The following is a 24472-nucleotide window of genomic DNA, read 5'->3' on the forward strand; positions in this document are numbered from 1 at the left end:
ATTCTGTAATAATAAGAACAAAACATGTTTTCACATGCAAAGAAAATGTGTTTGATGGAATCAAACTCATAGAGTTGTTTACTAGAATGTCCAAGGCTGAGGTGTGAGATCTTTAATAGTAGTAAATAAAGTATTACCATTTTTTAGTTTTTTTATTGATAAGACTAATATATTTGTTTTTCAGGTTGGAAAATGTAAATATAACATTGTTAGAAATGGTGACATCAAACATCTATGTGACGATGACTGTTTTAAACGATTCCGATCGAACCCTACAACATATTTACGATCATCAACACCACCACAGCCACAGGAAAACAAGACAGTCGCTCCTGCAGTGAACAACCAACATGGACAATTCAAAACCTGCCAAGTTTGTCAAGTCATGAACATCAATGCGTCAACAGCAAAACCATTTCTGAATTGGCAGGGTATGGATTTTTGTGGTGAGGATTGTCTTGGAAAATTCCAGAGTAGTCTGAATACGTCATGTTCAAGCTGTTCAAACGTTATTCAGCAAGCCACTAAAGGAAAATTTTGTTTCAAGTTTGGAAACCAGATCAGGCAGTTTTGTTCTCAGGGTTGTTATAACGATTTCCTGAAAAAGCAAAAACTTTGCGAATGTTGTCAAAAGGACATTACTAAAAGTTCAGATGCATTCGTAGCCCCAGCAGGTCCCGATAGTTCATTTAAAGATTTCTGCAGCCAAAGCTGTCTTCAGAAATACGAAGAGAAAAATAATCGTGACATTGAAATCACTGGTGTTGATCCGGGGAAGAAAAGTGGTCCTGCTCCTAAAGGTACCCATACTTGTTCCGTCTGTGCAAAGGTCAATACCATGAAACATCAGATTCAGCTGGAAGGGAAAACCAATTATCTCTGTGGGGATCCTTGTTTCTCAGCATTCCAGTATGCCAACAAATTGACAATGAACACTTGTGACAATTGTGGCATCTATTGCTACAACGAAGGGATGCATCCACAGTATATTCAGTTTGAAGGGCAGCAAAAACGCTTCTGCAGTTTCATGTGTGTAAATACATTCAAAACATTAAACAAAAAAGTCGTCTCATGTTCATGGTGTAATTGTAAGAAAAGTAACTTTGACATGATTGAGCGAGTTGATGCTAATAACAAGTACCAGTTATTTTGCTCACTGAATTGTCTGTCCTTGTATCGTGTGAATCTCCAGGCTACTTCGAATCAAGCGGTGCTATGTGACCAGTGTAAGAGATACGTTCCAGCACAATACCATCTGACCATGAGTGATGCTTCTGTTCGGAACTTTTGTTCTTATAATTGTGTCATGAAATTTCAATCACAGTTTACCTCCAGTGCTGCACCGTCGGGGACAACAACAACTGCTCCAAAACCTGGGGGGATACAGACCAGATCAACAACTAGGCCACCCCAGCCAGTGCAGCATAAACGTGAGTACTGATTTACTGATAAACTTCAGGATTAATCTATTTAGGTATGGAAAACTCACACACACAAATCTTTTCAATGCATATCTTTTGAAATTTAACTTAAAAACAGAACTTTGCATGGGGTTGAAGATCAATTCTATTTTATATGGTTCATTTTGTTAATTTGCGCTATTGTTTAACCTCCAGGACCTAGAGAGGTTAGATGTAGCATTCTATAGCCTGCATGGACTGGGCAATACATTTAAATGAAATAGCAACTCTGTAAGAATAAATTATGCCATCAACAATAATCTTAGAACTATTTATTCTTTAAACAAAATCAAGCTGCAGACAAAAATTTTGTAGTTAGACTTAAAGAGATCATTTATTAGGCACTTCACAAATTTTTTATTGCAATACACACTATATAAATCTTGATAAGTGATTGACTGTGGAACAGGAGGATTGCTTGTGATTGAAGGTGATTTACTTCCCTGTGATATTTCTCCTTCAGAAAAACTCATCAATGATACCAGGCTTATAATTTGGTATGCCAGTCGCCCCTTTCAACTACAAGGGGCCTCGATGGCCGAGTGGTCTAAGTAGTCGAACTACGGTATCACTAGCCAGTCAACACTGAGGTGGTGAGTTCGAATCCCGGACGGGGCAGGTGCACTTGACTCCAATTTTAATTGACAAGGATTGTCAGTTTTCCTACTGAAGGTCTGGTTCTCCCCGGGCTTTCTGGCTTCCTCCGCCAATAAAAACTGACCGCCACGAAATAGCACAATAGTGTTGAAAGTGGCGTTAAACAACAATCAATCAATCAACCTCTTTAGTACATAAGACTCATCATTGGCATATTCATGTAAAGATTTCCAAGTGAATCTAATGTCACAATTCTTATGTTATTACATCACATGAAGAGTAGATGTTCAACAATGATAGTCTATTTTAATGTTCCTTTTGATAAGTGTGATTATAGAGTCACATTCAAGTATTGTTGAACAAATATTTTCATCATGTTCAAAATATGCATCCCAATGATTGTTATCAAATTATATATTTCAGCTGCCATGCCACAAACTGCAATTAGGTCTGTAGCACCACACAATATGATTCGACCGCCTTTGCAGAACAGACCAACCAATCCAAACATGAATCAGATACCAATAATATCAAATGTGGTCTCTCTTGCACCTCAAGGTATGTTACCTGTATGGATGAACTTTAAGATTTTATAGAGTGTGGGTTATAACCATTAATTGTCATTTATATGTCCTAAATGTTTTCACATTTTCATCTTTTGTCTGAAACATTTGGTTACCATGCTTACTGTTGATTTTGACGTATTTAAAGTAGTTGATACTTTTAGTTATGTTGTGTTTTTATGTCTGTAGGGAGAATACAAATTTTTTCTTATGCCTGTAGGGAGAATACAAAAATTAAGTTTGTTTGACAGTCATAGTTGATAGAGTGGATTCAGGGGAGATAATTGTTTAAGCAATAAAGTATGTTCATCATCCAGCTGTAACAAATTTTTTTTATGACGATGTTGTTATATCAGAATCTTATCTCAAGACTACCAATACTAACCATCCAATGAGTTACCATAGAAATCTATAGTTACAAATGTGTAAAATGAAATAGAAGACAAATATTTGCTTTTGTCATAATTGTTGGATATTTTTGGGTAGCATATTGAATTTGGCGGGAGGAGATTTATAACTTTTCTGAACGTTGGAAAGTGATTTTCCACCAAAATATGAGGCAACAATAAGACTTTTTAGTCTCTATTTGTAGTAATATTTAAGCATTACAAGATTTATAATAATACAAAAAAGTGACCAGAATTGACAAATTACTAATTTTGAATAATTACTAATTTATGATTAATGTTAAGTTTATGTGACAGTTGTAATAAAGCTTTATATTTAGGACTACCAACATAATATCAATGATTAATAAAGAAGGCGAGATATTTCAGCGTGTCCACTCTTGTTTTCAAATTTTCTCAAAATGCCAGCTATTTGGACTCATTTTTTTTGTACTAAAAGTCAGAAAGGGGGCATGTTAGATATTCACAAAAAACGGTTGTTGGACTTCATTTCCTTCTCACTTGCTATATAGTTGAAAACATGGTTTGTACTACGACAGTTTAATGTCCCTATTACAATAAATAAGATTTTTTAGTATTGTCAAATATTTAATCATTACCGGGAAGTTGAATTGGTAACCACTGGAAATAGAAAGTTGAACTTGGTTACTACTAAAACTGGAAAGTTGAAACCTTTTGGCTAGACAATCAATCCTGCAAGTGTAGAAATTCAGAATAAAAATAAAAGATAGATCATCATTCATAGTGTTATAATTTCTTATGGTCAGGCAGGGTCATCATTTGTGTCTTACAGACAGCGCAACAATTTCAAGTTGTACTTCAACATAACTGTTTGTCAAATCTAAAGTATGTGGAACTATACTCATGCACATGGCAGAGCAGAGGGGGAATCGTCCATGTCTAGTTTTTTAATTGACACAAAACATTTAAATAGTAATTTTAAGGAAACCTCAGACAATGACAAAACCTCCATATTTTTTTTTAAATAAAAGATAAGTTAAAGCTAGGATTGTGTTTGACAGTTTAATTTTTGTTTTTTAGTCAACCAACAACAACAAGTGAATTTCAAGTCAAATCAACAAGTTCCATTGGTTATCAACAATAAAAATACTAATATCAGGGTAAGTACTTCCATGTCTGACATTGCATCCTGGGAAGGCACTGATTTGGTGAAAAGAAAGATTGCATAAGAAATTTCTAATCCAAATTTTCTATTGGCTGTTTCTTAAGTACAAAATGCTAATTATGGTTAAATGTAAAGTAGACATATCAAGCAAAAGTTTATTGGAGAAAGAATATTACACTTTACAGATAAATGGAAAAAGAATTGATTATGCAACGGAAGTACAAAACTGGTTCTTCAAACTTTTAGTTAAAATCTAGAACTGTAAAATTAAGAGTACTAAAATCCAGTCAGCTCTCGTCTTGAAATTGGTTTACTTGCAATTCTACATGAACAGAAATATTTAAATGGTCCATCTGTTGAAATATATAAATATTAATCATATTGTTAATGATATAAATTTACTCCTTTCGAATGACTCGAACTTAATCTATTATTCCAAAGTAAAATAAACAATGTAAATTTTGTTCATTAAGTTGATATGTTACTCCTGTTGATAATTGATTCATACCAACTTATGCTCCTGATAAATTTTTAATTTTATCAAATTGATTTCTGTAGTTTCTCCATAGTTAAAAAGAAAAATTGTCACATAAAATAGACAAAATAACCAGATTTATTGTTATATTGTTAAAATTTCATAAACTAAATTAGTATAAATGATATATTCTTGAAATCTTTCATTAGAATTACGATTTGATTAAAAAATGCATGAAAATGCAATTGTGACATGACTGCAGATAAAAAGAAGAAAATCCTGAATATGAATTACTTATTTAATAGGTAAAACTGTAAACACACACTAATAAATGAAAGCTATATAGGTACAGACTGATTAAAATATTTACCATATATATATTTTCAGACAACAGTACCAGCTCAGGCAACACAAACTATACAGACAGTTATTATTCAACCACCACAACCAAAAACAATCAAAAACAAGTCATGTCTTTGTAAACCATTTGTACAGACTAAGGCCACATCATGCCGTCCTCACACACAAACAAAGGAAACACAAACAGGTATGGCTTGTATTCTCATGTATTTTTGTAGTGCAATTAATTTGAACATGCAATTATCAAAATACTTGGTTCTAGATTACTGGCTTATATTTCATTAGTCAGATTGTTCAGACTACTGCTTGTATTTAGCATCTGAAGAGGTTTTATGCATTATCTCCAAACATAAGTCCGACATAGGAAAATAAAAGAATAAAAAAGGATATGGTGTATCAATTCCAAATTTAAACTTGCACATGGAATAAATGAAATCAAAGAAATAATGCTTTTATTGCTGTTCTTCATCTCAAAGTCTTAGTGAGCCCTCAAAACAGCAAAATCTCGAGTTCGAGACAGCCTCTAGCATCAGTTTGAGCAATATTTATTTTAAAGATAAAGACTTCTGATGCATTAAGGATATTTCACATTGAAAGTAACAGTCCATAACATGATTTGATAGTTAGATTTATTTATGATTGATAAGAAATAATTCACAAAGGATACATTTAAAATTTTTAGTTAGGATTTCATTATTTGTGTCTTTAAGATGGTATTACTTTCTAATTATTTCTCTATCATGTATGGATAAAACTTGCAAATGTGAAGAAATAAGGTGACAATTTTATTCAAATTAAATTTTCATGTAAAAATACATATGTGAACAAAAGCGAATGAAAATTACAAATAAATAAAACACAGTTTAAAGTTTTTCAATTTTATTTCAGACAAAGATATGGAACCCCAGAATGTGTTGATACCCATCCCGATACCTTTCTATGTTCCAGTACCAATGGCAATGTATTCACAGCCAACACCCATTGCCTTTCCCTTCCCCATACCTATACCCATACCATGCTTCATACCAACCACCAAGAAAAGTACCAACAGTATTCTGAAACACATAAAGGTATGTACTAAAAAGATGGTCATAGTGTTTAGTAATGGATGTTTATTTAAGGGATATAACTGGATGTACAAATGACCTATGATATACCTTCTTAACAATACAGGTTTAATTTTCAATGCAAGGGCCAATAGGGTTTATGTTATTGATTGTTGAATGAAATACTGATTCTTAAACCCAAACATGCCACCAAGATCGTGTTGTCAAAGGACACCTATGGCACCTGAACATTAAAATCGACAACCTCTCTGCACAAAGATAACATGAGATCATCTCAAATAGAAAATCCTTTAGAATGGATCAAATGAGTGAAGGGCATCCATTTAGTAAAAGCTGACCATTTGAAAGATTGATTAATAGCAAATAAATTGAGTGATTGACTGGTGGGAGTACATTAAGATACCACCAAATAAAAGATTAAAACAAATGGAACTGTGGTTAAAAAATACTGAAACCTGAGAGCTAATACATGTATTGTGTGATATTCAAAACTATGGAATTTAATTTCTCCCTTAATGTAGGATGAATGAATTGTGAAAGCTATTTGTTGAAATACGTTGAATGATAATGGATTTATGTAATGTTTCATGGGTAGAATTTTACGATTATATACATATTTCATAGTTCATCAACAGTGACCACTAGTCAATTCTGAGGTTGTTAACTTGAATCCTGCTCATGTCGTGGTGTATTTAACTGTGATATTAAATGCTGATTGCCAGTTTCCCTGCCGAAGGTCATGGTTTCTCTCTAGGTGCTCCAGCATTCTCCACCAATCTCCACCAATTAAAACTGGCTGCCATAAAACAGTCAAAATAGCTGAAAGCAACACCAACAAACCATTTATATAGGATGGAGCATACCTTTGATCCCTTTTTGTCATTTAATCCAAAAGTGAAGAGTAAAATACCCTGATGTCAAATTAATTGCTTAGGATAAAGCACTTGATGTACTTTTATTATTTACATTTGCATAAATAATTTTAAAACTAAAACATTAGGAATTTTGTGTTTTGATTTAAGGAAATTCGTGAGAAGATACCTGACGATCCTTTAGAAGCAGAACTTTTAATGATGGCAGAGGCAGTGAGTGCCGTGGCAAAGGACTCATCAGAATCTGAATCAGAAAATGAGGCAGAAATGGAACCAGTAGAAGGTATAAACAGAAAACCAGTCTTCTAAGCTCAAATAACGATCCCATTTTTTTTTTTTTTTATTCCTGTCTTTGGTTCTGAGATTTAAAAAGCAAAAAACTCCTGTCTACCTTTAAAAGATTTATTATAACCTTTTATTAAAGATTATTTACTGATGCTTGTTGAAATGTAAAAAAAATGGTGGTTTGGCACAAGCTTATCAACTATACTATCACAAAATATATATTATAATCTCTTACTGCGCTATTTCTTTCTTTTAATGTTTATGTTGTTTTCTGTGTATATTCTGTTAGAATAGTATGTGTATGTTGTTTTTGTGTATAATTATACATCTAGCCTGTTAGAGTAGTTTGTGTATGTTGTTTTTGTGTATAATTATGCATCTAGCCTGTTAGAGTAGTTTGTGTATGTTGTTTCTGTGTATATTTATGCATCTAGCCTATTACAGTAGTTTGCATGCCTTGTATATGTATATGAAATTATTTATATTATGTTATATCTTGCTAGCAGTTAGCTTTTTTTCATCTAAAATGAATTTTTATAATCTTATTTCTGAAAAGAGCTTGTTCTAACTTATTGCGAATATTTGAATCCAAGATGAATATTAAATATATTAACTCCTTTAAACTCTTTTTTTTCAAATGACAGTTGATGTGAAAACTTAGTTTTTGTTTGAAAAATCATATATTTTGGAAACATCTCTTTGTGCTAGGATTTTAACAAAAATTGAAATGTAGGTATGATATGCTACATGTATATTCAAAAATTTTCCCAATTTCACAAAATTTTAATTGCTAAACTATGAGAAATACCTTTTTGTGTTAGGATTTCGATGAAAATTCATTTATGGGAATAATAATTTATTCCAAACTGATTCCTGGCATCAAATCTTTTTTGTGCAAATAAAAATTAATATATGCTATGGTATTTCAAATAGATTTTAATGAAAATTGATATATTGGTATATAATATGCTTTTCCAAACTGGTTCCCAGTGTCTATGTCCACAACTTTCAAAATTTATGTCAAAATATATAAATAACTCATAGTGCTTGGATTTTAACAGTTTTTATACGCCCGTTTACGGGACGTATTATGGTATACCGTTATCCGTCTGTCCGTCCGTCATCAACATGTCGGACTATAACTCAAGAATGCTTTCACTAACTTGCAAGAAATTGTGGTGAATTGTTTATATCTATTGACATGAGCTCCCTTTAGATTTTTATATATTTTAGATTTTACGTTTCCGAGTTAAAGGGTTTTATTCATAAAAAAAGGGGGATTTTCCAGTTTTCTGACAAAAAATCAAAAATGCTTTCAGCAGTTCTTATGAAACTTTGGTGAATTGTTTATACCTATTGACATGAGCTCCCTTTCGATTTTTATATATTTTAGATTTTACATTTCTGAGTTATGGGGTTTTATTCATTAAAAAAGGGGAGATTTTCCAGTTTTCGGACAATAACTCAAAAATGCTATCAGCAATTCTCATGAAACTTTGGTGAATTTTTTATATCTATTGATGTAAGCTCCCTTTACATTTTCATAAATTTCTATTATGACATTGAGAATTAATTGAACTTTAATTGTTTATAGTCTGACAACAGATTTACTTAGTATTGCGCAACAGCACAGGAATATAAATTCAATTCATATAACCAATTTCAAGTTCTTTGACTACATTTATTCAGAAACCTATAATATGTCAAATATTTAATACAATCCAAATTCAGACCTGTATCAAGCTTGAATATTGTGTTCTTTTTTGCCCAAACTTTTTAGGGTTGGACCTCTGCGGGCGTTCCCAGCTGCGCTCAGCGAAGCAGTTTATTGATATTCATGTATAAAATATCCTGAATTATGTTCTGGTGTCTTGAAAACAAAATGACACCCTATGAACATATATTGCTTTGTTTGCATCAGCATTTATTTGTTTCTGTTCTTCCAAAAATGTACAAGCAGTGCCCTTCCTTACATGTCAGATTTCTAGCTGTTTATTGTATGTGTAAAATATTGACTGCATTTTACCAGTGACTTTATAGAAGTGTTATGAAGACAAGATATAAACATTGAAATCTTTTTTAACTGAACCACTAATATTATCCATAAAATTAATGTTTCTATTTTGCACTCCTGTGTACATCCAACAAAAATCATGTGAAGTACATGTACATAAAAATGTAATAGGAAATAAACTATATATTACTGATTAAGGTAGAATGGGGAGTAAACAAAAAATGGCAGACTTTTTTCATACTTTGCCTAAATATTTATACCGTGCAAATTTCAAAAATATAATAAGTAAAGGTCACCAAGCTTATATTCAATCTACAAATTTTGAAAAATTGACACAATTTATATGGAATATACAGGGAGAAAAAGCATTATTATTTGTACATGTTGTAATGAATGAAAACAAAATCACAGAATTTTGAAATAAAATATGAGAAGATAGTTATATAAAATTACTTTGAAAAATTAAATGAAAAAATTGGGTCACAGTTCTTTTTTATGGCTCCGCCGCGGTGGAGGGAGCATTAAGTTTTACCCTTGTCTGTCTGTAAGTCCCAAAGTTTATTTCTGTTCTCTTAACTTTAAGTTTGCCTCAACCAAATGTTATGAAACTTATACACAATGTTTATTACCAACAAACACATATCAAGTTTGAATTTTGGTGGCGTCACTTTCACCGTTATCGAGTTATGTCCCTATATGAATGTAATAATTGGCAAATGTGCAGTTTCCACAATCTAACTAAATTTTGCCTCTTAAATATTATGAAACTTATACTAAATGCTTATTACCACTAAACGCAGATCAAGTTTGAATTTTGGGTGGTGTCACTTTTGCTGTTCTGGAGTTATTTCCCTTTGTTAATTGATAAAAAATTGCAGAATTTATTGTATATTTACAAGCTTGGGCATCTGTTTCCCATGGAAATATTCTTCATTTCTTTCTATTATACAAAATAATTTGAATGTGTTTCCTCTAAAAAAAATAAAATTACATTTTAAACCTGGTTTTCCGACTAAAATCTGGCTATTGATTTAGGGTTGTAAGGCAGGCAGGTTAGCCGATGGCTCATGTTATTTCAGTACAACAACTTATAAACCAAGGCTTTTCAAATTTTAATATGTTGTTACTGATGACAAAATGGAGGTCAAGTTCTATATTGAAACTTTTCTATTTTGCTGTTCATGAGTTATGGTCCTTGATTGCTTTTACAATGAATCTCAAAAATGTAATAAAAACCCAGTTTGCTGTCATTAAATAGGCTCTTGTTCAATTTTAGAATCAATCAAAAAATATTCTTTATTTAAAAAAAAAACAGTCTTAAACAATAAGATAATCCAAAATGGTGAAAGACCCCCATACTAACTTAAAGGGAGAGAAATTTTATTGCTTGTCTTGTCATGACAATGGCTTAAAGAGATTGAACCACAGGGTGTTTATCTTTCCCTTTTAAAAACTTAAATGAAATATTTCAGTTGTAAAACTCCCTAAAAGGTATGAAATTGTTCATACGAAAAGGTTAACCTATAATAACAAAAAGCTTTATAAAATTAGATGTTTTTATGCCCCCAACGCTAGGCAAAGGGGGCATTAAGTGTTATCCTTGTCCGTCTGTCGCATATGTCTTCCAAAATTGGTTTCCGTTCTCTAACTTTAGTTTGCCACAACCAAATGTTATAAAACTTAAACACAATGCTTATTACCACTAAACACAGATCAAATTCGAAATTGGGTGGAATCACTATTACCTTTCATTAGTTATGCCCCTTTATAAACATAAAAATTGCTGAATTTTTCGTTTCTGTTTTCTAACTTTAGTTTGCCTCAACCAAATGTTATAAAACTTTACATACACAATGCTTAATACCACAAAACACAGATCAAGTTTGAATTTTTACTTTTACACTTTTACTGTTCTATAGTTATGCGCCTTTACAAATATTGAAAAATTGCTGAATTTTTTGTTTCCGTTCCCTAACTTAAGTTTGCCTCAACCAAATGTTATGAAACTTATAAACAATGCTTATTACCACAAAACTCAGATCAAGTTCCAATTTGGGTGGCGTCACTTTTACTGTTCTTGAGTTATGTTCCTTTATAATATTATATGCAAGCGGGGGCATCATCTGTGTCCAGGACACATTCTCCATTTATTTTGTAAAAGATAATAGTGATTTAAGTGAAATGAGATACACATGTATTCATATACAATGTATTGTAATTATAATTTAAGTCTTATTTTATTGAGACTGTAAAGCAATCTTTCCTGAGAGTGCTTTCAAGCACTTTTATTTTTTTCATTTGGCTAGATGCATAAATGTACACTTCCTCCTTCAGAAATAGCAGTCACCAAAATCTCTCCCCCTTCTGATTCCCCAGAACCTGAAGTTCCAGAAAAACCTGCTGATCTTGGAGAGGACATGTTACAGATGGCGCTCAGAATGGCAACAGAGATGACCCCTGAACCGGTTATGGATCTAGAGGAAACCATTGAACCTGTTCCTGTCAGTACAGGTATGATAGATCTGTGAGGTCATGTTTAAATAATACAATTAAATATGGAATGAATATACAGGATTTTTTAATACTGTAATTCAGAAATTACGACGGGATAGGTTTGGAAAAAATAAAACTTTTGTTTAAATTTTGAAAGCATTATGTATGGAAGTCACAAAATTCATCTTGCATTTTTGTCCATTGTTCAATTGTTGAAATAATGGACTTAATATTTGCGGCCGTAGAGAACCCATATCAAACGGAACCTACTTTTTAGGCTAGATATAAATTACTGTATATTACTGTAAAGTGATAAACAATTTGTTACTTAAACCTGATAAGAGACATTTTTATGTCAATTTTTCTTATATATTACATACCTAATCTTTTAATATGAAACATATAGCCTTAACATCATGAATGTTCTTAATGAATATAAAATTAAGGATATGTAGTATGACTGACAATGAGATAACTATACAATAAATTTACAGAATTAGAACAGTTATACTACTGAATATTAAAGGGAGTAAACTGCATTTACACATGAGCATGCTTTTTTACTTTGTCACAAAAGGTTGTGGTAAAAAAATGCAATCTCTCGAATCTGAACTTCATTAAAGATATAAAATTATATTCTTATTTTCCTTTTTATATTAAAGAACCCCCACCAAAGCCAAAACCCAAAGAACAAGAGGATACTGAAGATGAAGAAGATGACGATGAATACACACCTGTCCGAGAAACTAGGTCGCAAAAGGGCAAGGGGACAAAACGACCCGGTAGCAATCAGGCAAGACGTAGATCAAAAAGACAGAAAGCACCTGTAGTCTTGAAAGTGGAGGAACCGTCTGCTCCGGAGCCTGAACCTGAACCAGTAAATGAAACACCGCCTGATGCAAATATGTATCTCAAATATACGTATGGTGTGAACGCATGGAAACATTGGGTTGTTCTGAAAAATAATCAGTTGGATAAAGTAACCAAACAAGGTTCTGGAAAGTTAAAACTGTTTAAGACTGACATGTTACAATGCTCTGCAGATGAGCTGAATTATTCTTTATGTTTGTTTGTTAAGGAAGTACGGAAACCAAACGGGGAAGAATATGCACCAGACAGCATTTATTATCTTTGCATAGGTATGTGATATCACTTCCTGATATAATACATACTGAGAATATATTTTTGAGAGGAACTCTTAATTGAAAAATTGCAAAGATACATTTTTGTAACAATAGGACTTTTATATATATATATGTCATTAAATATCATCCATTGTCCAAAAACAGGAAATCAGTACTCCTAGATGACCTTGGTATCATCATGATCATATGTAGAAAAAGCTTAATAATATAAGTATATTGGAACTGACAATAATAATAGTATATTGGAATGATCTTTTTAAGGTTAATAAGTTGATTGGTAAATTTACCGACAGTTTTGTATAATAGGTTGAAATAACAGTCATTTTTATACGCCCGTTTACGGGACGTATTATGGTATACCGTTGTCCGTCTGTCCGTCCGTCCGTCTGTCCGTCCGTCTGTCCGTCGTCAACATGTCGGACATTAACTCAAAAATGCTTTAACCAATTTGCATAAAACTTTGGTGAATTGTTTATATCTATTGACGTGAGCTCCCTTTCGTTTTTTATGAAATTTAGATTTTACGTTTCCGAGTTATGGGGTTTTATTCATTAAAAGAAGGGGGATTTTCCAGTTTTCGGACAATAAGTCAAGAATGCTTTCACCAACTTGCAAGAAATTGTGGTGAATTGTTTATATCTATTGACATGAGCTCCCTTTAGATTTTTATAAAGTTAAGATTTTACGTTTCCGAGTTACAGGGTTTTATTCATAAAAAAAGGGGGGATTTTCCAGTTTTCGGACAAAAACTCAAAAATGCTTTCAGCAATTCTTATGAAACTTTGGTGAATTGTTTGTATGTATTGATGTAAGCTCCCTTAAGAATTTTATAAATTTTACATTTTACATTTCTGAGTTATGGGGTTTTATTCATTAAAAAAAGGGGTGATTTTCCAGTTTTCGGACAATAACTCAAAAATGCTGTCACCAATTCTCATGAAACTTTGATGAATTGTTTATATCTATTGATGTAAGCTCCCTTTTTATTTTCATAAATTTCTAATATGACATTGAGAATTAATTGAACTTTATTTGTTTATAGTATGACAACAGATTTACTAAGTATTGCACAACAGCAAGAAATCTTTAATTGCATATAAATTCAATTCATATAACCAATTTCAAGTTCTTTGACTACCTTTATTCAGAAACCTATAATATTTCAAATATTTACTTACAATCCAAATTCAGACCTGAATCAAGCTTGAATATTGTGTTCATTTTTGCCCCAACTGTTCAGGGTTGGACTTCTGCGGGCGTATTTAGCTGCGCTCAGCGAAGAAGTTTATTGTAAAAGTGTTTACTTGATTATGTATTTTTCCATAAAAATTAATAAAAACATGACATAACAAGCTTCTTTTAAATTGTTACAGGTATTCAGATGTTTCTTTTTGAAAATGAAAGAATAGACAACATCTTTACAGATATTTACTATGAGAAGTTTACAGAATGTCTAAATGAAGTTCTACAGCGATACACACCCAAATTAAATGCAGCAGGTATATCAGTTTGTTAGTCTATTTTAAAAGTCATTTCTTGAGTAAACCAATGTAAAATTGTAAAATATTCTTAGATATTTTTCTTCAAAGTAGCTGTTCATTAGTAGTGTTCTTCAAAGTTTTTGTATTTTTTTTTTATCTTGTGTAGCGTTGGTAATTTTTTTATGTCATCATTTTCATCATTGAGTTCACATTAGATGCTGACTGAGAATAGCTATAATCTTTGACAGAACACAAACACTTTATTGTTCAGAGAAATAAATGATAGAAGTTTATCTTTCAATTATTATCGTTTTTACTCTTAAAATAAAGAAAAATTGTTAATGGCAGCATGTAATTATATTTTGATAACATGTTGCAGACATTAAATGTTAAGATCAGAGTCTTAAATGATACAGACATTATCATTATTTATTATTATTGTTAATAATTTTGTTATTTTTTTACCTTAAAGGTCAGATTGTATGTAGAATTGAAGAAGAACATTTATGGGAATGTAAACAATTAGGTGCTCACTCGCCACATGTACTGCTTAACACACTTGTGTATTTCAATACCAAATTCTTCCAACTGAAAACCCCTGAAGAACATTTGAAATTGTCATTTACGCACATAATGAAACACTGGAAGAAAACGCCTGTTGGTAAAGGGAATACCCAGGGCAGAAGTGTGTATCTGAGATATTACTGCCCTGCCCCAGTGAGACCTGCATCAGGTATGTAGTTCATTTACCATTATTATACTTCATGTCAAAATGCCAGATTTTGATTGGTTAATACGAGGGAGACAATTTACTCTATCCTATGGTAAATACTCTATTACCCTTCACAGAGACGCTTGATCAAGTGTGCGCTTTATTAAATACGGATGGTTGTTATGTACAAGACGTCATAGTTTATTACTTTGAATTTGAAATTTAATCGACAGTAATAACAGAACATTCAGTATAATAAATTAAATAACACATATCTGAGAGGGTGATAGAGCGGATTGTTACTCCTCGAAAAGACATTGTCAACCTTGGCTTCGCCTCAGTTGACAATGTTTTCTCAGGTATATATCAGATATATAAATAGTTTTACTTTATATGCCTTGGTGCCACATCAAACTTTCCTCTTTTTTATTCAAGCATCACTGATGAGTCCTTTGCAGACAAAACATGCTTCTGGCATATATATTTTTAAGCCTGATACATAGAGTATCTATGATGAGTATTATTATTAGGGTTAGAATATTGTTATTCCTGGGAAAAGTTGTAAAATTATTGAATACTGTAAATTCAGAAATTATTGTGAAGTTTTTATTAATGTGAATAATGCGACTAGGTGAGTATCGCAATAATAAGAACTCGCATTCTGATATGTTACTGTAAATTCAGAAATTATTGCGTGCATTTATTATTGCGATTTTGTCATTTTAAACTAAAATGCGATTTTAATTTTTGCGATATTGAGAAAAATCCTGTTTAATTCATATAAAAAATTTCATAATGCGAGTTTAAATTATTGCGATTATAACCATATCGCATTTTTCGCAATAATAAAAACATCGCAATAATTTCTGAATTTACAGTATACATTTATCTGTATGAAGATTTTCCTGACATCGTAATAATTAATCTTGCATTTTTGTCCATTCTTCAAAAATCGCAATAATAAATGCACGCAATAATTTCTGAATTTACAGTACATTACATTATTATGTTCAGTCAAAAAATGTAGAACAATATATATTTATTTAAGGAGGAAATCCAAAGCACATTTTATTTAAGCCTCTATATGAAACAATGTAACTTCTGCATTATAATTTCATTGTGTAAAAGTGAAATGGACTTCCTCATAAAGCATTTATAATTTGCAACAATAAATATACACATACTCAGGATTCATTTATTTTTGGGGACCAAATTTTGTTGATTTAGGAAACATGGCATTTTTATGGATATTTGATGTATATTTATAAGTTTGCATGGAGCCTATAGAAAATTACACCCACGAACTTCATGAAAATTTGTATCCCACGAATAAAAATGAATCCAAAACATTATTTTTTTGTAAAAACAAGCTATAGAATTGTTTCTATGTTACAGATAACAACAGAAAGAAGAAAGAAGAACTGCCTGTATATGAGCAGGCAGAGAATTTAGATAACCCTCTTAGATGTCCTGTCAAGTTGTACGAGTTCTACCTATCTAAATGGTAAGATTCAAATCATTTACGAAAAGTTATTATGTGCTCTAGTAATTACAAAGAAAAGTTAACCAGATCTTGTGTTGTTATGTTTTCAAAAAAAGAAAATAGATTTCTGGTAAACATTGACTCTTCAGCTTCCTTCCTAAGGGAACATCCATTCTTTAAGGGGAGTTGGTTTTTATACGCCCGTTTACGGGACGTATTATGCTATACCGTTGTCCGTCTGTCCGTCCGTCGTCAACATGTCGGACATTAACTCAAAAACGCTTTAACCAATTTGCATAAAACTTTGGTGAATGGTTTATATCTATTGACATGAGCTCCCTTTCGTTTTTTATAAATTTTAGATTTTACGTTTTCGAGTTGTGGGGTTTTATTCATTAAAAAAAGGGGGATTTTCCAGTTTTCGGACAATAACTCAAGACTGCTTTCACCAACTTGCAAGAAATTGTGGTGAATTGTTTATATCTATTGACATGAGCTCCCTTTAGATTTTTATATATTTTAGATTTACATTTCCGAGTTACAGGGTTTTATTCATGAAAAAAGGGGGATTTTCCAGTTTTCTGACAAAAAATCAAAAATGCTTTCAGCAGTTCGTATGAAATTTTGGTGAATTGTTTATATCTATTGATGTAAGCTCTGTTTAGAATTTTATAAATTTTACATTTTACATTTCTGAGTTATGGGGTTTTATTCATTAAAAAAGGGGAGATTTTCCAGTTTTCGGACAATAACTCAAAAATGCTGTCAGCAATTCTCATGAAACTTTGGTGAATTGTTTATATCTATTGATGTAAGCTCCCTTTACATTTTCATAAATTTCTAATATGACATTGAGAATAAATTGAATTTTTTTGTTTATAGTCTAACAACAGATTTACTAAGTATTGCGCAACAGCACAGTCTATTGCACAACAGCAAGAAATCTTTAATTGAATATAAATTCAATTCATATAACCAATTTCAAGTTCTTTGACTACATTTATTCAGAAACCTATAATATGTCAAATATTTAATACAATCCAAATTCAGACCTGTATCAAGCTTGAATATTGTGTCCATTTTTGCCCCAACTGTTCAGGATTGGACCTCTGCGGGCGTATCCAGCTGCGCTCAGCGAAGCAGTTTATTTTTCTTTCTGAAGATGTTTTAAACCACACAAGCATCAAATTATTTATTATTTTGTTGCACAAAGCACCAATTTTTTTATAAGAACTTACCATTGTATTTAAAGCCATAAACTAGATAAAAAAAATTGTGTTTTCATTCTCCCTGATAAAAATATTTTTTGCAGGAGGATAAGTCGGGAATCAGAATATTTAAATAAAATAAAACCATACTCCATCTCAGGGATAAATTGGAAGGGAAGTTAAGCAATATATACATATGATTTTGATAAACTTTGTAATGTTAACCTCTACTAATCATAGATTACAAATAGGCTCTGTAGCTAATTTCTAAATCTCTTTTATTTCATTGTTATTAAGAGCATGCAATACAAAAAAGATCCCTCCTACAAATGGAAAAATGGCCGTAAAGCACATATCCGTTTTATGATACATCAACATCCATGTACAATGCATATTTATTATTTTACAGTCCAGAAAGTATAAAGAACAGAAGTGATGCATTCTACCTGGTACCAGAACGATCCTGTGTCCCTGACAGTCCCGTCTGGTACTCTACACAGAACCTTCAGACTGAAGCCATGAACAAAATGTTAAATAGAACATTACTAGTCCGTGAAATACAGGAGTCATTTATACATACACAACCAATCTATGCATAATATCATTGTTCAGCTTTAGATCATACTTTTACAATAATCATGTATATATCACCCAAGCCCAATTGCTAGTACTTATAATTTTTGTAATTGTTCAATGATTTTCTTTTTAATTGTATAAAATATTCTATTTTAGTCTGACAGATTAAATCATAAAGAGGTGGTTATGTCTAGATCAGCATTATGTTAACATAATTTGTTCAGTAAGACTATATCAGTATTATTTCAAAACTCTATAAACTTTAAAATGATTATTGAAATGGTTTTAAAACATTTTCAAAATTGAAAGCAACATATTTAATTGTAAAACTTGGAATTAAAAAACTTTCAAATACATTGCAGTTCAAAAGTTATGTAACTGGTTTAATCTAGTATAAACTGATAATGTTTACAATTCAATTTTACCATGACACACTTAAAACTGGAATCGGTTACTTCCCTATTTCTTTATGCACGAAATATAATAACTATGTAATTAAAGAAAGTTGAAATAATCCTACAATCTTGAGTTCTGTCATTTTCTTGTTTTATAGCTGTATTATATGCTAAAACCATATATATATCAAACTTTTATACATTGAGTTTTATCCACCAGCATAATCATTCATTTAAGATGTTGCAATAATTAAACATCATGTAGATATTAGTTTAAATGTATACATATAGGTTGTCCTCCATTAGAATATGATTTTTATTTTAATCCTTAAATTTATGATGTCATGACCAATACAATCACCACACATTGTCTCCTCTAAGAGTCCTCTTCACTCATATTGGGAGACAAATTAGTCATGTCTGTCTGTCTGTTAGGAAAAAGTTTGTCAACAGAAATATCCCTATTGATTTACATAGGAATAGATTGAAACTTGACAGAATTACTTAATACAAGTTTAGTTGTGTACCTCATATTAATTATTTTTATCTTTGGATTTATGTGGATTTCCCATAGCAAAAAACAGCTTAGGAAGTTTTCCAATGCAATGATACATCATACATATAACGTTGTGATGAAATTCCAGCATGATAGAATTATTTCATACCATAGGCAATGATAGATTGAAATGAGTTAACAGTTTGTAGTTAATGTGGATTGGCGTCAGAGTTTGTCACATTCGTAAAGAAATGAACAAAAATCTTATCAAATTCAGGCTCTGGAATTTCCTATGGTTTTGAGCCTTCATTGTTTAATAGCCAGTTTTGTATAATACCCATGACATTGTCTGTTTTGTGCTATGTTTTTTTGTTTGTTCCTGGACTATATGAAGTCTGAAGGTTTTTTCAGTTTTAACTGGCAAGTTTAGGTTGTTGTATACAATTCCCTTCTACCATTTGATATTAATTACTGTAAATTAATTAGCGACTACAAATTAGCAGGAATAAAAATGACGGGAAGACATGTAATTTAAACCTAGAGACTTCATATTTAGCAGCTTTTGATTACACATTGAAAATTATTTACATTTTTATCCAAATTTTTTAACAATTTAAGTGGGGAGGGGGGGTTATTTTGTCTATCCATTTTTTGTTGCAAAATAAAAGAAAGATAAAAAAATTCTTATCATTGTCTTTACAATTGATATTTCTTCTTTATTCATATTTACCATTGAATAGCATTACATTTCATATTTCATATAATTGTTCACAAGACATAATTTGTTGTATATTTCATGTATTTGTTTTGTATATAATAAGTAGATAGAGTTATAAATTGTTACAAGTATATGCGAATATGTACTTATCATGTTGTTGGTTATTTTTCAAAGTTTTATATTATTGACCATCATTTGTAGTATTTTTATGATTTGAATTTGAGTTGTTAGTCAATTAGACAGCTGTCGCCACCCTCTGTTACTTAAAATGTTTAATGAGGGATTATTTGTTATGTATGTTTCAAAAACTTATTTCCTAATCTTCAATCAATAGTGCACTTTAGAAAAGCTTAAATCATTTGCCCTTTAAGTAAATACATTTCTTTTACTTTTTGTAAGATTTCAACCACTATTGCATCATTTGTAAAGATTATTACATTCTGTTGCATAAATAAATTACATTTTTTGCAATAGCATATTATTTTTTTCTAAAAATGAAATTGGTTTTTGATTATAGAAAAATATCAAGTTGAAAAGTCTTTGACGAAATTAAATGTAATTAACACCAAATTTTATTTTTGATATGAATTGTATTTTATTATAGAACCATTGCTTAAAACTTTTCAGGAATTTGTTGGATTTCTCAGATTTTGACACTATTTGCCCCTGTATATTCCTTTGCAAAATATTGATTTTTTTTTTAATTGGAGTTTTGTTTATTACTGTACTTTTCCTGAATCGACTACTTTTTGTTCTTCAATGTGTATATATATTTTGGGGGAAAACTATTGTCAAAATACAGTGTCACTGAACAAGATTGTACACACTTAACAATTTTGTTGTTATATAAAAAATGAAAATGAAACTTAAAATAAAATGACTTTCTCAGATAATTTTCTGTATAGTAATATTCTAAAGAACATATTTCTGCTGCAGCTGCTACTAAAGATGTGTCGATAAATTTTATCATCTAAAAGAAGCAATTTTTTGTTGCATCTAAGGGAGAAAATATTGCCATGTGACAAAAAGACAATTTGAACTCATTCATTTATGAATTGTTAAATTTTGGGTGGCGTCACTTTTACCGTTCTCGAGTGATGACCCTTTTTAAGCGTTAAATGCAAGCTGGGGCATCATCTGTGTCCCAATGGAGACATTCTCCATTTACTTTTTCTAAGACAATTCTATTTTCAAATAGAAATTCATATCTTGATGGATTTAAAAGAAAATCATCAGTAAACATTTAATTTTCAGATGCCTCTAAATTTTGCTGATTTTTGTCACCAAAACAAACAAAAAAATTTTTTTGACAGGTGAATTTAATATATACCAGTTAACATAAAATACTAGAAAGAAAATTGTATGCCTCACAAAATTATGTCACAGATATGTAGTTAAATTGTTGACAAATCTTGAAGTTTTTATGCATACTTAATCAAGTTTTTTTCACAAGCATAATGTAACATTTTAAAAGATACTGTCTGTTGCAGAAAATATAGTTGAAAAATCATCTTTCAGAATTCATTTGTCCAACAACTTATATGACACAAAGATGTCTTTTGGTTATTTGTGTTGTTGGCTTGCCGTCTCATTGACATATACCTTGCATCTGTTTTTATTCATAAATTGATAGTAATTGAAGGATTGATGAAATATTATGCTGAAATACATTCAGATCATGTACTGATTAAAAAGTATATCTTACATTTGTAAAAAAATGTCACATACTGTAAATTCAAAATCTTTTAATCATTTTTATTATTGTGGAAATTGTGAAGGGATAGGATTTGCAAAAATAAAAAATCTCTTTTTAAATTTTGATATTATTAACTGTATCTCATTTGCTGAAAAGGCAATAGTTAAATATCACAATTTTGTCCATTGTTTAACAATCACCATAAGATTTGTTATAGAAGTAAACTGTGTAAAATGCCAAACTTAAATATTTTTTTTTTTTACATATATGTATTTGAAACTTGTGAAATTGATGTACTTATCTGTTATAAATACAAGTTGTAATTTTTGCAAAAGTATTCTGCTGCTTCATAATTAAAAACTAATTTTGTACAATCGTTTGTTCACAAATATTTCTCCCCTACAAAGGTGTTAAATTTCTAAACCTAAAGTTCAGGTAAATTTTCTGGAGGAGTATTTGTCATATAATCTCTTTCGGTTGGGTTTTCCATAATATTTTCGAACATTCAATAAATTATTAGATTTTCAAAACAAAGATAATCAACATTCAACTGCGTTGGTGATGGAGCAAATATTGGTAGGGTTTGTAATCTGAATAATGTGTCAGTAAAGGGGAATATTTCTTCCTGCAGTCTGTTTGTTACCTTGTGGTCAAGTACAAAGCATGGTAGATTCATATTTTATTGACATGCTATTGTCAGTAATATCCATGTAATGTACCCTGGTCCGTCAACATCCAAATGAATCCAATTATTAATGAACTAATCAGCTAAAACAATATCAGGTAGCTTGGGCATTTTATATTTAACACAATTTTTTGTATGCCCCACTTACAATAGTAGAGTTGAATTATGTTTTTCTCATTTGAGGGTCTTCCTTCCTTCCGTCTGTTTGTTAATCCATCTTTCTGTCCCATACAAGGTTAAACATTTGGTTTAAGGTAGTTTGTGGTCACATCAAAATGAAGCCTTACACATGTGCTAATTATAAAGTGAACTGTTTAATACCTATTCTAATTGGTGTTTTAACCCAGATTTAACTACGTCATCCCGTTTCCGGGACCAGATGAGATGTTCGTGCGCATGTGTAGCTTCAGTTCGTAGCTTTATTTCATAGAAGGCAGACGTGGTCTGTATTTGTAGCTTCTATAATGAAATATTTTATTACTATAACTACGAGGTAGTTATTATTTATTGCTTAATCAAGTAAATAAACTCGAGGGGTTTATTATTTATTTATTTTTCTTTGTTGTAAATTTACGGTAATTAGACCGATTTACGGCAGTTGATATTTTTTAGTAACAATGGCGGACGCCATGCTCTCTAAAACTGATGTAAAATCTTTGAAGAAAGGTTCTAGTGCTTCAAATGAGGCAAAAGGAAAAAACCCTAAAAGAAAAGCATCCTGTGATGATTCTCGTTCCAAGAATGACGATACAAGTAGTAGTAATGGGGCAAAGATTGTCAGCTCTGGCGAGGCCGGAACTGTTACTTCACGACAAAAAGTTTTTAGTCAAAATACTAGCGAAGCTAGCAAAGAGCCCACTTTAGCTGATGTTTTTTCAGTCCTGAAAAATATACAACAAGAACAGAGTTCACAAAAAACTGATTTCGTGTCTCTCAAGTCTATGGTAGACGAGTTGTATTTTGCTGAGCCTGAGGGTTACGATGAGAGCCAGGGTGCAGACCCTGAAGGAGCTTATGATGAAAATAATAATCATGACAATAATGATCATGTTGTAGATGCTGAGGTTGCGGAACCTCCAGCTAAAAAACAAAAAACTGTTGACAAAGAGGGTGATAATGTTTTTAAAGCTGCTGCACAAGCTTACAGGTCTAAAGATAATGTAGATACAAGTGTAGATGACACATTAGCTGATACTGTTAATGAATTTTTCCGTGAGGGAATTTCTGATGAAAAATACAATGAACTGATGAAATCAGTGGCTAGACCAGAGAATTGTGTTTCTCTTACAAGAACTAGAGTTAATCAGCTTATTTGGGATTTACTCTCTCCTCAAACTAGGTCCTTTGACTCGGTTATACAACAGCATCAAGAAACTGTTGTAAAAGCATCTTGTAACATTACAAAATTGTTAAACATGTTGTGTAAGCTAAAACCTGACTTGGGTGACGATTGTCAACAAGAAATGCAGTCTTGCATAGATTTGGGGATTGATTCGTTAGCTTTACTGTCACAATATAACAAGATGACAAATGTAAAGAGAAAGGAATATCAAAGATTTGATTTAAGTCCTGAATATCATCACTTGAGTTCACCCTCAATTCCTTTCACTGACATGCTTTATGGTGACAATGTCCATCAAAAGTCAAAAGAAATTCAAGATATGAACAGACTTGGTCGTAATTTAAATAATAACAATTATGCTAGAGGTAGAGGAAATGGTTTTTCTCGAGGAGGTAGTTTTGGTAGAGGACGAGGTTTTGGTAGAGGCCGTGTAGGCTCTCGTCGTGGTGGATACAGAGGTGGTCGTGGCCGTGGTTACGGTGGTAGAGGCCAGTATTCAAATGATCAAGGTGCTTCAAAAAACTTGAGAGGTGTTCCAAGTTTCCTGAGGAAGTAAATTATGCTAAACAGGTAAGTTTAGCAGGTGTCTCTGATATCAAAACTTTTACAGCAGGTAGATTGAAAAATTATGTTGAAAACTGGCAAAAAATTACTTCTGATAAATTTATTTTGGATACAGTTGAACACTGTCACCTTGAATTTATTTATAATTCAATACCCACTCAAAGTCTCACACCATATCAAAGAATTTTTGATAAAGGCCAAGAAAAAATTATAAATGATGAGATAGAAAATTTGAAAAATTTGGGTGTAATA

The 24472-nt window shown here is 31.5% G+C and overlaps 1 protein-coding gene across 2 annotated transcripts in view; it reads left to right on the forward strand.

The window, feature by feature from the left end:
* LOC127724279 (zinc finger MYM-type protein 4-like) overlaps positions 1 to 22003 on the forward strand; it is a 40815-nt gene extending 18812 nt beyond the window's left edge. The window contains exons 8-19 of one of the 2 annotated variants that reach the window (XM_052231202.1): positions 185 to 1430; positions 2481 to 2615; positions 4069 to 4148; positions 5016 to 5175; positions 5877 to 6058; positions 7078 to 7210; positions 11561 to 11737; positions 12382 to 12858; positions 14238 to 14363; positions 14818 to 15078; positions 16453 to 16561; positions 18158 to 22003. In XM_052231202.1, coding sequence (XP_052087162.1) covers positions 185 to 1430; positions 2481 to 2615; positions 4069 to 4148; positions 5016 to 5175; positions 5877 to 6058; positions 7078 to 7210; positions 11561 to 11737; positions 12382 to 12858; positions 14238 to 14363; positions 14818 to 15078; positions 16453 to 16561; positions 18158 to 18347 — 3276 coding nt within the window. In that variant the 3' untranslated portion in view covers positions 18348 to 22003. The remainder of the gene's footprint in view (positions 1 to 184; positions 1431 to 2480; positions 2616 to 4068; positions 4149 to 5015; positions 5176 to 5876; positions 6059 to 7077; positions 7211 to 11560; positions 11738 to 12381; positions 12859 to 14237; positions 14364 to 14817; positions 15079 to 16452; positions 16562 to 18157) is intronic. The other variant, XM_052231203.1, reaches the window with a different exon arrangement.
* The last annotated feature ends 2469 nt before the right edge of the window (positions 22004 to 24472 follow it).

This window comes from Mytilus californianus, unplaced genomic scaffold (assembly GCF_021869535.1).
Source record: "Mytilus californianus isolate M0D057914Y unplaced genomic scaffold, xbMytCali1.0.p SCAF_14, whole genome shotgun sequence".
In the NCBI taxonomy this organism is placed as follows: domain Eukaryota; kingdom Metazoa; phylum Mollusca; class Bivalvia; order Mytilida; family Mytilidae; genus Mytilus; species Mytilus californianus.